A 17,526-nucleotide genomic window follows, 5' to 3' on the forward strand; every position below is an offset into this window, starting at 1 on the left:
CTTGAATCTAATATTAAACTGAATCCAGCTAATATAAAGGGTAATAAACCGTGACCAATTTGGATTTATCTCAGAAATGCAAGATTTGTTTAACATTAGAAAATCAGGGAAAACGGACTTTGGCCCAGTGGTTAGGGCGTCCGTCTACCATATGGGAGGTCCGCGGTTCAAACCCCGGGCCTCCTTGACCCATGTGGAGCTGGCCATGCGCAGCGCTGATGCGCGCAAGGAGTGCCCTGCCACACAGGGGTGTCCCCCGCGTGGGGGAGCCCCACGCGCAAGGAGTGCGCCCGTGAGGAAAGCCGCCCAGCGTGAAAAGAAAGAGCAGCCTGCCCAGGAATGGCGCCGCCCACACTTCCCGTGCCGCTGACGACAACAGAAGTGGACAAAGAAACAAGATGCAGCAAATAGACACCAAGAACAGACAACCAGGGGAGGGGGGGAAATTAAATAAATAAATAAATCTTTAAAAAAAAAAAAGAAAGAAAGAAAATCAGTTAATTTAAAAAATGTATTTTTATTTATCCCCTTTCCCCCAGATAGAAGATCAACTAATTTATTCCCACATTAATAGAATAAAGAATGAACAGAAACGGGACTTTTGGGGAAAATGGGAGCTCCAGGACTTAATCATTACACCAAAATAATTATTAAACAGACAGGCATTATCTGAAACAACTATATTTGGAACTCCAGAGTCCAGAAGAACACTGTAAAGTATCCTTTGAAGAGCAGGAGGAAGAGGTTGATAAATTAAGCTAAAGAACTGTAAATTGCTCTCTCCCTACCTTGGAACTACCGCTGCTGATCCCCATGCTCCCCCCCCCCAATAGACCATTGTGGGGTCCAGTCCCTGGCTCATGGCTGGTGACAGAAAGGGACATAAAAATCCTCTTCCCCAAGAACGGGATGTGCACGGCCAGTCAGTGATCACAGCTTTGGCTTAACGAATTTGGATCGTGTCCTGGCTGTTAGGGCAGTTCTGTTTTCAGACCGCCCCATACAAAGGCAGCAGTGGCCTTTGGTTCAACCCTCCCCAGACGGGGGTGGAGGCAGTGAAGATTTAAAGATACAGGACTTGCTCAGAGCAGTGGGGGAAAATCAGCTGGAGGGCTGCATTTGCTGGGCAGACCAGGAAAACTCAGCTTTAGGGAGCCTTCAGAGAAGCTTTTGGCACTCTTCTTGATGCCCTCCACAGAGTACTTTTGACCCAGTCTGAACCTCCTTCATGGCTCCCTGGCCCTGTTTTGGCTAGGAAAGAATGAATTGGGAAGGTTCTCCCAGGCTCCTGTCAGAATTTGCCCTGTACGCAAAAGCAACAAAAGGAGTAAAACACTGTAGAGTTGGACAGTCTAGGACAAAGTCCTCCTAGCTTCAGATGCTCGGGAGATGGAGGCTGGTGTCCTGAGAAACAGAGTGGACAACCGACCTCCAAAACAGCTAACAAGTAAAAGCCAAGAACAAGACAGAGGCCCAGAAAGGGAGGGAAAACCCTGCACAGTGCATTTACCTTGGGCACACCTTCTTGATAGGAGGGCTGAAGTTCAAGAAAATCTGTCTTATCATCAGCTGGTTAAAAAAACAAGAAACAGATATCCCAGGGACTAAATTCAAGACTTAACATTTTGAAATATTAAAATGTATAATGTGCAATGAAAGAGTACAAGACAAAGAATCAGGAAATGCCGGCCTATCCCATGCTTGTCTGGGCTGTAACCAGTACCCACTGCTTTTCCCTTTCCACTTCAGGACTGCAGAATTGTGTATGTGTGGCAACAGCATGTCAGCCCTGATGCCCACCTTCATGCCTGCCACCAGCAACGCTACTGCAGTAGTTGTTTTTCTTCACAGGTTGGGAGATATGGGGTATGGATGGGCAGAAGCCTTTGCAAGTATCAGAAGTTTACACAACAAATAAATCTGCCTGTGTGCGCTGGTTATGCCTGTTACATTAAATAGGAACATGAGTATGCCTTCTTGGTTTGATATTATTGGACTTTCACCTAACTCACAGGAGGATCAACCTCAGCATTCATGGAGAGGCTGCCTGCCATTCCAATGCTCAGAGAGGGCGGGGCCTATAAACCTGTTTTCCAAGAGAGCATGGCCTCTGTGCAAGCAGTTAGAAGGGAGTGGAGTTGCCATTCCATCAGGCTGTGAGGGTTGATGTTTTGGCCACGGGTGGTTCAAAGTCCTTGAAGGGAGGATAGAGATGTATAGGAAAAGTTTATGTGGGTGCTGTTGAAGTTAAGTTACCTCATAGTAACCATAAGGAAAAAACAAATGAGAAATATATCCAGATAGAAATGAGAAAGCATTCAAGAAAGCAAATAAATACAAAAGTAGGCTTTAACAGAAGTCAGGGACAAAAAAAGGTAAAAGACTTACACAGGATTAATAGCAAAATGGCAGAAGAAAGACTTGTAGTATCTGTAATGACTTTAAATGTAAATGACTTAAACTCTCCATTCAAAAGGCAGACAGTCTTAAACCTTAACACCCAATGCATGAGCAACAAAAGAAAATATAGGTAAATGGGACCTCCTTAAAATTCAACACTTTTGCACCTCAGAGGACGGTCAGAAGGCAGCCGACTCAATGGGAGAAAATATTTGGCAATCACATATCTGATAAGGGTTTAATATCTATGATATTTAAGGAGATCATGCAACTTAACAGTAAAAAGACAAAGTATCCAATTAAAAAATGACCAAGAGGGAAGTGGACTTGGCTTAATGGATAGAGCATCTGCCTACCACATGGAAGGTCCAGGGTTCAAACCCAGGGCCATCTGACCCATGTGATTAGCTGGCCCACATGCAGTGCTGATGCGCACAAGGAGTGCTGCACTACGCAGGGGTGTCCCCCGCATAGGGGAACCCCACATGCAAGGAGTGCATCCCGTAAGGAGAGCCGCCCAGCACAAAAAAAATGCAGCCTGCCCAGGAGTAGGGCCACACACATGGAGAGCTGACGCAGCAAGATGACGCAACAAAAAGAGACACAGATTCCCGGTGCCGCTGACAAGAACAGAAGCAGACACAGAAGAAAACACAGCGAATGGATATAAAGAGCAGACAGCTGGGGAGGGGTGTGGCTGGGAAGGGGAGAGAAATAAATAAAAAATAAATCTTAAAAAAAAAAAATTTAAAAATGGCCAAGAGACTTGAAAAGACACCTGTCCAAAGAAGAAATACAAATTGTGAAGAAACACATGAAAAATGTTCAAAATCACTAGCAATTAGGGAAATGCAAATAAAAACTACAATGAGATATTGTTTCATACCTATTAGACTGGCCGCTCTGAAAAAGTCAGAAAACTGTAAATGCTGGAGAGGATTGGAAGAGATATAAATGCTTATTCAATGTTGGTGGGAATGTAGAATGGTACAGCCACTGTGGAGGACTGTTTGGCAGTTCCTAATAAAGTTGAATATAGACTTGCCATGGGACCTGGCAATACCATTGCTAGGTATATATACCCAGAAGAACTGAGAGCAGTGACACGAATAGATATCTGCACACTGATGTTCATAGCAGCATTATTCATGATAGCCAAAAGTCGGAAACAACCCAGATATCCATCAACTGAAGAATGGATAAAATTGTGGAGTATACAGACACTGGAATATTATGCAGCTGTAAGAAGAAATGAAGTCCTGAAACATATGACAATATGGATGAACCTGGAGGACATTATGTCGAGTGAAGCAAGCCAGACACAACAGGAAAAATACTGTATGATTGCCCTATTATGAACTAAATATATTATGTGAAATACGAATATGGGTAGAATTGTATATATAAGACCATTTTTCCTTGAAGCTGAACTAATATAAGTTAACACTGCACAATGTTAATATCAGGCAAAAAGTTCCACACATTATACTAAGTGAAGGAGACCAGATGCAGAATACTACATATGGTATAATTTCATTATATAAAATGTAAATATAAGTCTATTTATAAAGATGAAGGAGATTAATTGTTTTGTAGGTCTGAAAAAGGAATGCTAAAGGGTTTTGGAGTCTTTTTGGAGTAATGAAATTGTTTTAAAATTTTTGAAATGATGAATGTTAAACATTGTGATTATACTAAAAGGCATTGATTATACACTTTAGATAGGATAGCCAGAAAGAGTAGCTATGTACAGTGGGGGAAGCATAGAGAGATTTGAGAGGTTTCTTGTTTGTTTGTTTGCCTGTGTGTTTTTTTGTTTATTATTATTGATACAATGAAAATGCTCTAATGATTGAAGTGATGAATGCACAACTATGTGATTATAGCAAATACCACTGATTGTACACTTGGGATGAATTGTATGCTCTATTAATATGTATCAACAAAATTTATTCTAAAAAGGCAAACAGTTGATAGAATGGATAAAAAAGCATGACCCAACTTTTTCCTGTCTGCAGGAGACTTACCTTAAAGTCAGAGATGTAATTATAGCTTGCAAGTAGTAACCAAAAGAGACCTGGGATGGTTTTACTAATATCAGATAAGGTAGACTTTGTCAAAAACAGTTATGAGGGACAAAGATGGTCATTACATACTTGATAAAGGGGACAGTTGAACAAAAAGATGTAACAGTTACTAATATATGCACCTAAGAACAGTGCCCTAAAATAGATGGAGCGAATACTGACAGATTTGAAGAGAGAAATTGACAGTTCTAGATTAATAGTAGGAAACTTTAACACATCTCTCTCAATAATGGATAAAATGTCTAGATGGAAGATCTGTAAGGAAGTACAGGACTTGAACAAGACACTACACCAGCTAGACCTGACAGACATATACAGAACACTGCACCCAACAGATATAGAGTACCCATTCTTCTAGAGTGTACATGGATCATTCTCCAGGATAGACCAAATGTTGGGTCACAAAAAAAATCTTAATAAATTAAAAAATATTGAAATCATTAAATATATATTCCGTTACCAGAATGGAATGATGCTGGAAATCAGTAATAGAGGGAGAAAGAAAAATTCACAAATAAGTGGAAATTAAAAGAATATGTTCGTTTCCTAGTGTACTTGGAACTTAGTGATATGATCCTTTAGGTAACTTTGGGCCTTGAACTTGTATTACTCACAAAGAATAATGGTCTTTTTTTTTTTTTTGGTATATATGGAGACTCATAATAAATCAGCATTTCCCAGCAACAGGTTTAGAGGCTATGTTAAAGTAATCAATTCAATTAGTTAATGTATATTTGCTTATTTTGTACCAATCTCCACAATAAGAACTCTGAGGAATTCAATCATAACACTTGCTTATTTATTTAACATTTCAATTAAAATAAGTTCAAGAACTGATTTTAAATTTAATTTTTTTTTCCTTTCAGACCTGTCACGAAACCGCCTTTCAGAAATTCCTATAGAAGCATGTCACTTTGTTTCCCTTGAGAATCTCAACTTGTATCAAAATTGTATTCGGTATATTCCAGAAGGAATTCTAAACCTACAGGCTCTAACATTCTTAAATATCAGGTAAAAGTGTTGTTTTTTTGTCTTTAATTTCTGGTTTTATGTGGTCTTTTCAATTCTTTCTTCCCTTTCACTAACTCTGCATTATCCATTCATATCAGCAGTGTTTATATAGCATCATAGGCTATACTTCGAATGTCATTCAAGTTTCTCCCTTTCTTCTTTGGCTTTGCAGTAATTAACAAACCCTGCTTAGCTATTAGCCTGATAAACTTGCAGCAGTCTTGTAACTGTGGTTCTGCAATTACATTTTCAAGTACATTTCATCAAGTGGAAATGATAGATCTGAATTACATGCCCTTTATTTACATGTTAATAACCTTCATGTGGTTCTTATGACCATGTATTTTTGCATGTTAGGTTCTGAAACTGTAATGCATTTATTCAACTCATCTACTTCATTTTTCACATCTTGTAGAACTTTTTTTGTTGTTTTCTTTCATTATAAAAGTTGTATATGTTAATTGGAGAAAATGTACAAATGTACCTAAGTATAAAGAAGGAAAGGATCCTCTATAATCATATGACTCCAGATAAAACATTTTGATTTATTTCCTTCTGTTTTTCCAAACTTTTAGTCAGATTCTTAAATGTTTTTACCTTTATGTAATATTTTTGGAAATACTTTCATATAATTATTTTACTGTATAGGTGATATACTTGTAAAACCCCAATTCTTGTCAGATATTTTGTTTCTTCCAGGTTTTTGCCAAGATAAAAGTAATACTAATACAGCATCTTTTTATGTGAATATTTACTTTTCTATTACCTTAAGGTACCTTTCTAGGAGTAGAATTATGGGATTGAAAAGATTTAGGGGAGGCAGCTGGTGTAGCTCAAGTGACTGAGCATGGCTGTACCACATATGTGGTCCCAGGTTCAATAACTAGCCCCCCCAGTACCTAAAAAAAAAAAATTAGGGGAGCAGATGTGACTCAAGTGGTTGAGCACCTACTACCCATGTACGAGGTCCTATGTACAGTCCCCAGTACCTCCTAAAAAAAAAAAAAGGAAAAAAAGGTTTAAAGGCTCGTGATCTGTATTAGTCTAGTCAGCAAAAGATCTTGAAATAGGGGTGTTGGGGGGTAAAGGGTGGCAATTGGTTCTAAGAATTAAGAGGTCAAATCTACATAAGCAAAATTTTAGTTTTTGTTGTTGTTGTTTTTTTAAGGAGGTGCCAGCAAAGCAGGCCCTCAACCACTAAGCTACAACTGTTCCTTTATTTTTATCCTAATGATAGATGTGTTTTATTATTTTATTTTGGGTTCTGATTTATGTAAAATTTTTGTATAAATAGGAAGATTCCTTATCTATAACTAACTTGATATGATTATATTTGAAATCACAACCTGCCACTTTCTTTCCATAGAGCTACATTTGGGTCATTTATATACATTTGGTTAGAATGTTTTAATGCTGAGGGAAGTTGACTACTAAAAATTTTGTCTATAATTCTTCTTCTGAAGGAAAAGAAAAGGATAATAATTATATCCCCTTTTTATCATTTTTTTCTTACATAAATTTTACTTTAACAAAATGCTATACTGTGTTTATTTATTTATTTATTTTTTAAAAAGATTTATTTATTTTATTTAATTCCCCCCTCAATTCCCCCCCTCCCCCGGTTGTCTGTTCTCGGTGTCTATTTGCTGCGCCTTGTTTCTTTGTCCGCTTCTGTTGTCGTCAGCGGGAAGTGTGGGCGGCGCCATTCCTGGGCAGGCTGCACTTTCTTTTGCGCTGGGCGGCTCTCCTTATGGGGCGCACTTCTTGTTCATGGGGCTCCCCTATGCGGGGGACACCCCTGCGTGGCAGGGCACTCCTTGCGTGCATCAGCACTGCGCATGGGCCAGCTGCACACGGGTCAAGGAGGCCTGGGGTTTGAACCGCGGACCTCCCATGTGGTAGACGGACGCCCTGACCACTGGGCCAAGTCCGTTTCCCTATACTGTGTTTATAGAGCACTTCATTATTTACAAAGCAATTTTATGGTGCAGCACCCTTGTAAGGTAGCTAGGGAGTTATTAAGATCTCAAATTTACAGATGAAGAATCTTTTAAGATGCAGATCATTTCAATGCTCTACTGAAAACCCTAAAACTGACAAGCAGTGAAATGAAGACCAGATCTCAAATCTAATATTGTCTTTGTGTCTTGCAGGACTTAAACTTGTCCTTTTACTGAATGTGGAATGGAAAAGTTGGAAAACTTTTCTTCATTGGTGGACTCTGACTCTGTTCTCTTTTTTTACCTTACCCATTTAGTCGGAACCAACTATCAACATTGCCAGTACACTTATGCAATTTACCATTGAAAGTCTTAATTGCTAGTAATAACAAATTAGTCTCACTTCCAGAAGAAATTGGACATCTCAGACATTTGACAGAACTTGTAAGTTCATATTTTATTTTTTTGATTGTCCAATATATACATATTTATAATACATAGTCAAATCATACTTTTATGTGATTAAAAACCCATTAATAAGATGTGGTTTTGAGTTATTTTCTAGTATTATTAATGAAGTTTTACTGAGTTATCAGTATCCTAGTGCTTAAGCACACAATTAAGAAAGAACTGAAAGTAAAAGTTTAGTAGGTCCACATGAAATGGGGCCTACTGTTCTATTCAGGATTTGCACATTTGAGATAAAAGTTAATAATCCATTTGAATTCTTTAAATTAAGTTTTGTTAATACCATCAATATTCTGACTTTTTGTTAGCCCCTCTAGGGGAGCGGACACTTCAGAGGTCAAGCTTATTTTTTGCTTTACATGTGGTCTTTAGAACTTAAATTCTACTCTAAAGTAAACTACACTTTACTGCCATATATTTTCTAAGACACGTAACTGAACTCCTTAACTAATTAAACTCTTTAACTTACAACTCCTTATTATAACAATAAGATAATACCTCTTAAGTATTTATGTTCTGGGTATGGGAATAAAACTTCTCATTTGATCATCATAATAACATGAGTTGAATACTATAATTTTCTTCTTTTCACAGCTAAGGAAATTAGGGCTCAGGCAGGGTAAGTAATTTGGTCAAGATTACATAACAGGAAAAGAATTTGAAACCAGTCAGTTTAACTCCAAAGCCCATGTTTTTAACATTATCGTCTTGTTCTTATTTCTGAAATGATCAATTACAATTATGTCTATTGAGATTTGGGAGTGTTTATTAAAAAAGATGAACATCATAAAGAGAAAAAATACGCATTTAATCTAGTTGGACCACAAATTAGCTCACTTTTTTCCTTAGGAGAAGTTGCAGGTTCATGGAACAATCATTCGTCAAATACAGGATTCCTATATATCACCCTATTAATACATTGCATTGGTGTGAAACATTTGTTACAATTGATGAAAGCACATTTTAATAATTGTACTATTAATTGTAGTCCAGTGTTCACTGTGTTGTACAGTTCCATGGATTTTTAAAAAATTTTTTATTCTAGTACCATATATACAATCTTAACATTTCCCCCTTTTAACCAGATTCAGATAGATATTTCAATGCTGTTAATTACATTCACAGTGTTTGTACTATCATCACCACTATCCATTACCAAAACATTTCCATCAAATTCCAAATAGAAACTTGTACATTTTAAGCTCACTTTTTTTTCTTGGCTGAATTCTAAGAGACATGTAAAAGAATCACAAATGTATTAAATCTAGAGTCTAGATTCTAGACCATTGTTTATAGAGCTAATCAATTAGACTTAGGAAATAATTTAGAAAATATTGTATATTTGTAAATCATGCTCCTGATTCAAATTTCTATTTTCAAGTTATTTAAATTTTCTCTTTCTACTAATTGAATTCTTTTTTTATTTTATTTTTATTAATTTCTCTCCGCTTCCCCCCACCCCCCCGTTGTTGGCTCTCTGTCCATTTGCTCTGTGTTCTTCTGTGTCTGCTTGCATTCTTGTCACGTGCCACCGGAAAACTGTATCATTTTTTTTGTTGATGTTGTGTCATCCTGTTGAGGCAACTCTGTGTGTGTGTGCTACCACTTCTGGGCAGGCTGCGCTTTTTTCACACAGGGCAGCTCTCCTTGCGGGGTGTACATCTTGCGTGTGGGGCACCCCTACGTGGGGGACACCCCTGCGTGGCACAGCACTCCTTGCGCACAGCAGCACTGCGTGTGGGCCAGCTCACCACATGGGTCAGGAGGCCCTGGGTATTGAAGCCTGGACCCTCCATATGGTAGGCAGGCGCTCTTATCAATTGAGCCACAACTGCTTCCCTAATTGAATTCTGAATACTTAAAAAGTAGATATGTCTTGCAAAGGCTACCTTTAACTTACTGCGGAAAAAGTTAAGGAATGCTCTCAGTGATACAAGGAGCTTATGGCAGAGTAAGAATTAGTAACTCCAAAACTGAATTCCACCTGATCATCTTTCTGTAACATCCTATTACCTCTTCCCATTTTCCCCCTTTATTTTTAAGTGGAAGTAAACAACTGTCTTTCAACATATATACTTTCTAAGAGAACATTTACAAATTGCCATTGCCTTTTGACTCACGCTCGGTTTTCCTACCCTTTCACCTCTTTTAAGAATTCTTTTAGCTTTGATGGCTGGAGCATTGGATTAAGAAGTCTAAGCTTCCAATTCTACTTCAGTTAGTAACTGATGGAAAGGCTAAAAATAGTATTATTTTCTCAAAGAATATTTTGGAATATATTAAAAAATAATACCTGGAGCTTATTGAAGTTTTAAGTAAGTGGTCTTTTCAAAATTGTAAATGTGCAATATATTCATTAGACTCCTATATTTAAAGAATTTTAAGTAGTAAGGTGACTCTCACTGTGGCAGCTAGGACCTTTTATTAACCTAGGTAGCTTAGTTTCCCAGTGCTACATGTGATTATAGGTTTACAAATGCTCTCAGAATTATAGAATTCTGAATTTTTATCAGTCTTGGAACCTGCACATAGACAAAATTTCTTTTCAGAACTGGAATCAATCTTTTAAACCAGTATACTAGAAGTACTATCTAATACTTATACTAGAATCAGGTAGATCAGATGTTTATAGAAATGTATCTCTTTTTTCCATAGCCTTTGGAATTATCTGTAGTTTATTTTTTCCTACTCATATTCAGTTTGATAAAGAATAATCTGTGTCATCTTCAATGCAATTTTATTTTATATTCTTTAATGCCTGAACCAGTATTTTAAAATTGGAATTTCCTTCAGATAATTTTATCATTATAATTTTTATCTTTATTTTGTTTTTTCTAGTTTCATTAGATCAATATAAAATTAAAATATTGTCCTAGGTAAATCTGGTCTTATAGTTTCATGTATTCTATCTGTTCACCAACGTTTTCATTAAATCTGATTTTTATTGTTTTATTATTTATTTTATTTTTTAAGGAGTTATCAAGGGTTGAAACCAGGACCTTGTACATGGGAAGCAGGTGCTCGACCACTGAGCTACATCAGCTCTCCTAAATCTGATTTTTAAACTACCTATCCTTATCTTAATTCATTTGATTTTAGTTCTGCTCAAAAAAGTCATATACGGGGAAGTGGACCTGGCTCAACTGATAGAGCATTCACCCACCATATGGAGGGTCTGGGGATTGATACCCAGCTCCTCCTGACCCATGTGGTAAGCTGGCCCATGCGCAGTGCTGCCACGTGCAAGGAGTGCCATGCCACACAGGGGTGCCCACACGTAAGGGTGCCCCACACGCAAGGAGTATGCCCTGCAAGGAGAGCTGCCCTGTGTGAAAAAAGCGCAGCATGCCCAGGAGTGGCACCACATACACAGAGAGCTGATGCAGCAAGATGACGAAACAAAAAAAGAGACGCGGTTTCCCAGTACTGCCTGACAATGCAAGCAGACACAGGAAAACACAGTGAATGGATAGAGAGTACACAATGGGTGGGGGGGAAGGGGAGAGAAATAAATAAATCTTTAAAAAATAAAAATAAATAAATAAAATAAATGAATAAAAAAAGTCATATACAGAATCAGTAAAAATTCTAGATTTTTAAAATTAGATGCTAGCACATACTATGGAATTATTCTTGGATGCAGAATCATATTTATTTATTTTACAACTGAGAGGGACCTTAGGTATTATCTTATCCAACCTCATTTTACATATAGTTTAAATCAGACAGATTTGTAATTAGAACAATTCTTTACTTTGTATCCTTTTGATATAGGATGTGAGCTGCAATGAAATTCAAACAATACCTTCTCAAATTGGTAATTTAGAGGCCTTGAGGGACCTTAACATAAGAAGAAATCACTTAATACGTTTGCCTGAAGGTAAGAAATGGTGAAATCATTTTTTTATTATTTGTCTTTTTATTTTAAAGATCTCTGACTGATAGGCACATGGCAAAAATGTATAAAGTTATGGCCAATATTTGAAATTTAATGGCTTATTTAGAAGTGTTATCTGTTCCATTGTGGATATTGAAAGTTAAATTCTTCACTTAAAGGCTCTAATAACAACAGACAATGATTTTATTTTTAGATTCTGTCTACTGATATGATATATAAATTAGGATGGCATCACTGGAAATTTCTTTTTTTTTTCTTTAAAGATTTATTTATTTATTTATTTCTCTCCCCTCCCCCCCACCCCGGTTGTCTGTTCTCTGTGTCTATTTGCTGTGTCTTCTTCTTTGTCCGCTTCTGTTGTTGTCAGCAGCATGGGAATCTGTGTTTCTTTTTGTTGTGTCAGCTCTTTGTGTGTGCGGCACCATTCCTGGGCAGGCTGCACTTTCTTTCGCGCTGGGCGGCTCCCCTTATGGGACACACTCCTTGCGCGTGGGGCTCCCCTATGCGGGAGACACCCCTGCGTGGCACGGTACTACTTGCGCGTATCAGCACTGTGCATGGGCCAGCTCCACATGGGTCAAGGAGGCCCGGGGTTTGAACCGTGGACCTCCCATGTAGTAGATGGACGTCCTAACCCCTGGGCCAAGTTCACCGCCATGGAAATTTCAAGTAAGAATAACTGCTGGCGTTAATATAACATGTTTTTGATAACAGGATAGTTTACTACAATGAAAAATACTCTCAAAATTAGCACAAACTTTAAAATGGACTTGGACCTGAACTTAATAACCTTATTCTTAACTGGAAATGAGATCTTAAAGATACTGTCCTATATTTTGTTCTATAAGTGTTCTACCTCTTATAGTTAGGTCTTTGATCTATTTTAAATTGATTTTTGTATATAGTATGAGATAGAGGGTCTACCTTCTTTCTTTTGCAAATGGAGATCCAGTTTTTCTAGTACCATTTGTTGAAGAGACTATTCTTTACCAATTGAGTGGCCTTTGCCCTCTTGCCAAATATCAGTTGGCCATACATGTGAGGGTTAATTTCTGACCTCTCAGTTCAATTCCATTGGTTCGTTTGCCTGTTCGTGAGTTAGTATCTGCTGTTTTGATTACTTTGGCTTTGTGATAAGATTTAAGATTAGGAAATGTGAGTCCTCAAACTTCATTCTTCTTTTCCAGTTGAGAGGGGGCTTAGATCCCATATGGATAGAACTGTCTTGTTTGCAGTTTAGGTACTCTCTGTTTTTTGGGATGGGGGTTGTCGTCATCATTATTTTCTTGGTTGTCCTGGGTGAGTCCAGTGAACTGGAGAGTAGATGTTGGCTGCAACTCTCCTGAGCATATGAAAGACCAGAGATTTAAGTCTCTGGGACATATATTGAACAAGTATAGTGCTAATTATAGGTTCAAATAAAAGGGGCAGAAGAACCATGTATGGGGAAATTATAAATGATCTGACCTGTTACATTGGGGAAATAGGTTAACAAACATTGAGATAAGCCTTACCGACAGGGTGCCTTTTTCCTGGGGTTGTGTGCCCTGCCTATAGTATCCAGATGTCTCTTGAGCTAACAGGAGCAACTCTGATTGAGGCATTGCTTACTGATAATTTCCACATATTTTTAATTTTAAATTTCTCCCTCCTTTATTGATTTCTAGCTTCATTCCGTTGTAGTTGGAGAAGGTACATTGTGTGATTTCAATATTTTTTAACTTATTGAGGCTTGTTTTGTGATCTAACATATGATCTGTCCTGAAGAATGATCCATGTACACTTAGAATGGAATATGTATTCTGCTGGTGTTGAGTGCAGTGTTCTAAATATGTCTGTTAGGTCTAGTTGGTTTATAGTATCATTCAAGTCTTCTGTTTCCTTAATGATCTTTTGTCTAAATGTTCTATCCATTATTGAAAGTTTCATGTTGCAGTTTCCTCCTATTAATGTACAACTATCTGTTTCTCCCTTCAAATCTATCAGCATTTGCTTCATATATTTAGGGGCTTTGCCAGTAGGCACATGTATATTTATATCTTGTCTAATCGACGCCTTTATCAATATCTAGTTAATTTCTTTGTGCCTCATAACAGTTTTTGGTTTAAAGTCTTGTTTACCTGATACTGGTATAGCTCCCAACTTTCATTTGGTTACTGTTGGCATAGTACATTTTTGACCATCCTTTCATTTGAGCCTACTTATGTCTTTGCATTTAAGGTGAGCCACTTGTAAACAGCAATTAGTTGGATCATGCCTCTTTATCCATTCTACCAATGTCTACCTTTTGACTAAAAAGTTTAATCCATTTACATTTAAAGTCACTACTGATGATGCAGAACTTTCTTCTGCTATTTTGCTAATTTTTTGTAAGTCCTATATCTTTTTCAACCCTCAATTCTTCCATTAATGCCTACTTTCATATTTATTTGATTTTTTGAATTATACATTCTAACTTCCTTTTCATTTCTTTTTGTCTACTTGACCATAAATTTATCATTACTTTTTATGTATTTGCATTTTAGAACCTGTAAGAATTAAAAAGTAGTGTTACATACCCCCCAAAAAACAAACAGTATAATAGTACTGGCATTTATAACTACCCATATGGTTACTTTTATCAGAGGTCTTTCTTTTTTTAAAATATATATATATTTTAAGTATATTATTCATATATAAAGATGCATAAACAGTAAGTGTATAGTAAAACTTGTGAATATACAAAACAAACATATGTGTCCTCATACAAGGTTCCCACACATCTCCCCACCACCAACACCTTGCATTGTTCTGAAATATTTGTTACAAACTATGAAAGAGCATAATTAAAATATTGCTAACTATAGCACATATCTTATATTTGGTGTATTTTGCCCCAACCTACCCTATTATTAACACCTTGTATTAGTATTATATATTTATTGTTCATGAGAGAATGTTCTCAGTTCTCAGTTTCTAAGATTATCTACAGTTCTCTGGCGTCAAAGAGCTTGCTTTTTATTAGTATTCTCATCTATGGATTTCATTTTACACCACTTTGCTTCATTGGTTAATACATCTTCTTTTTGCTTTCTAATATTCAGACATTTGTTGTTATTATTCCTTCTCTTTGTTCTTGCAAAGTTATGCCCTCTTTAATCCTTTATTGTACATTTAATAATATTTTAAAAAGAGTTTAAGTAAATACCTATGTTAATGCACATTATTTAACTAGAATTTTCTGTAAAAATTACTTTGGATCTTTAAAAAATTTTTGGTCTTTAGAAACAAAAAGATTTTAAGGTTAATTTAGATATGTTCTAAATTTGCAGTATTAAAAAGATAGTATTTCATTTTCAGATTTTTAATTGTCTACTTTTAAAATTTTATTAAATATTAATTTCCATTTCACCTCCATGCAGAACTGGCAGAGTTGCCTTTAATAAAGTTAGACTTCTCCTGCAATAAAATTACAACAATCCCTGTTTGTTATCGGAACCTCAGGCACCTACAGATGATTATCCTAGATAACAATCCACTACAGACTCCTCCTGCACAGGTAATCATAATTGAATTAAAAATATAAACTTTTTTGGTTAGAGGATGAAATTTTAAATTTAACTGATGTGCATTTAAAAGAAATTAAATTCTTTTAAAATAACTTCACATACATATGTATTTTTAGAAGCCTTAAATAAATGGGTTGAAAAATAGATTTTTCCAGAAGTCTTTTTCGATTTACTAAATTGGCATTCTTTTAAAGTTGAATTTTTTCTTCAAATTTTTTCTAATAAAGTTTGAGTTGATTTCTTAATATTTTTCTAATAAAACTTGAATGGAAGCAATGCGAATGCTAGAAACACATAAAAACACTCAGCTTTCAAAACTTAAAATTCTCAATGCATTTCTTGTACCATTGTTTCTGTGCCTTCCTGTTTTCCGAAATCATACGCTCCTCATTTAGCCAATTTAGTCATTTATTTATCAGTGATGAAAATGAAGCTATTTACTATTAAAGTAATTATACAGTAGCTTTATATGGATTCTAAAAGTCCAACAATCTATTAGATTTTTGCCAATCCATGTATTTTTTCACTTTTTTTCTCTGCAAATTACTCTTGATCTTTCTAAGCTGATAGTAATTTGTGCAACAACAAGAAAACTTTATTTTGGGTAAAACTTCATAAATATATAAGGAATCTCATAATTTAAAGAATTTATGTTTTTACTATCTGGAACAGATGTCAATAGATAGTAACATAAATATATATAACTTTTATATTTAATCATTCCCAGCTCTTCACCCTTACAGAGAGCAAGAATAGAAAGCATAATTTTACTTTATTTTTGCATTTCCAGAGGCAAAAATTGTCAATATAATCCATGTGGGGGGTCAGAAATGCTTTTAAATCCTTAACTATGCAAATCTGATCAGTATGTTTACTTGGTATTTTAACAGTATTTATAATCTTATTTTTCATATGTTACTGAGACTTATCAATGACTAAAAAACAAAAACCTATATTATAAATGCATGAAATAACACTGAATCAAATAACATAATTTGTTATTATAAGGGTGCTAGGTTTTTAATAGTGTATGTATTTAATAGTAATGTCTGTTTTGAATTGACCTTTAAAAGACTAGCTTGATTTTTTAAAAAGGAATATGTGTATTTCAGATGACTAATAATTTGGTTGCATTTATATGTTACTTTATTTAGATATGTATCAAAGGCAAAGTCCATATATTTAAATACCTGAACAGACAAGCTTGTAAGATTGCTCCAGATCTGCCAGATTATGATAGAAGACACTTGGGTTTTGGCTCCTGGTGAGTATATTCTATTCTTTCATCTATCATTTTCCATTTCACAGAGAACCAAATAAATTGGTTCCTTAAATCTACCTGAATGTTTAACTAAGGGGAAATAATCTGTTTAACACTCAATCTCAAAATGCTTGTTTTAAGTGTAGATTTATTACAAAGAATTCGCAAAGTATAGTTCTATCAGGGTTTCTTGACCTCAGCAGTATTGACTTTTTCAACCAATAATTCTTTGTTGTGAGACTGTCCTGTATATTATAAGAGGTTTAGCAGCATCCCTGGCTTCTACCCACAAAATACCAGTAGCACCCTCCCAGTGTGACAAACAAAAATGTGTTCAGACATTACCAGCTGTCCCCTGGGTAGAGGGAGCAAAATTACCTCAGTTGAAACCACTGGTCTGTGCAACTTGAATATGAACCGCTAGTTCTACCACTAGCTGCCATTAGCTTTCTGATTTAAGGCAAGTTACTCAGTCTTTTTGGGCTTCATTTGCCGACAGGTACTGAAGAGGTTAAACTTGGTATGGCTTTTAATGTTACCTTGGACTCTTTGAGTCTTTGAATCCCTCAGCTACATTAAAGCAACTATCTCATAAGGTCGTCTACTTGGCAACTCCAGGCATCAGGAGCAATCTTAAGTAGCAGGAATTAAATTCAAAAGGCCTTTAAACAGGTAAAATAAATACCCCAATGAAAGCACAGTAATGCTCATGGGCTTTGCTCAGAAGAGAACCCTTAGGCCACCTCTTTTTTTTTGGAAGTACTTGGTCCAGGGATTGAACCTGGGACCTCATATGTGGGAAGCTGACACTCAACCATGAGCCACATCGGCTTCCCTGAGTTGGTTTTTTGTTTTGCTTGCTGTTTATTTATTGTTTAAATTTCCTTTTTAAAAAAATGTAATCCCTGCCCCC

At 36.3% G+C, this 17,526-nt stretch overlaps 1 protein-coding gene across 7 annotated transcripts in view; it reads left to right on the forward strand.

Moving 5' to 3' along the window:
• LRCH3 (leucine rich repeats and calponin homology domain containing 3) overlaps positions 1–17,526 on the forward strand; it is a 129,127-nt gene that overhangs the window by 50,769 nt on the left and 60,832 nt on the right. For all 7 annotated transcript variants that reach the window (XM_058295652.2, XM_058295654.2, XM_058295657.2 and 4 more), the window contains exons 2-6: positions 5,354–5,498; positions 7,756–7,882; positions 11,681–11,786; positions 15,206–15,342; positions 16,507–16,616. In XM_058295652.2, the coding sequence (XP_058151635.1) occupies positions 5,354–5,498; positions 7,756–7,882; positions 11,681–11,786; positions 15,206–15,342; positions 16,507–16,616 (625 nt within the window). The remainder of the gene's footprint in view (positions 1–5,353; positions 5,499–7,755; positions 7,883–11,680; positions 11,787–15,205; positions 15,343–16,506; positions 16,617–17,526) is intronic.

This window comes from Dasypus novemcinctus, chromosome 4 (assembly GCF_030445035.2).
Source record: "Dasypus novemcinctus isolate mDasNov1 chromosome 4, mDasNov1.1.hap2, whole genome shotgun sequence".
Classification (NCBI taxonomy): domain Eukaryota; kingdom Metazoa; phylum Chordata; class Mammalia; order Cingulata; family Dasypodidae; genus Dasypus; species Dasypus novemcinctus.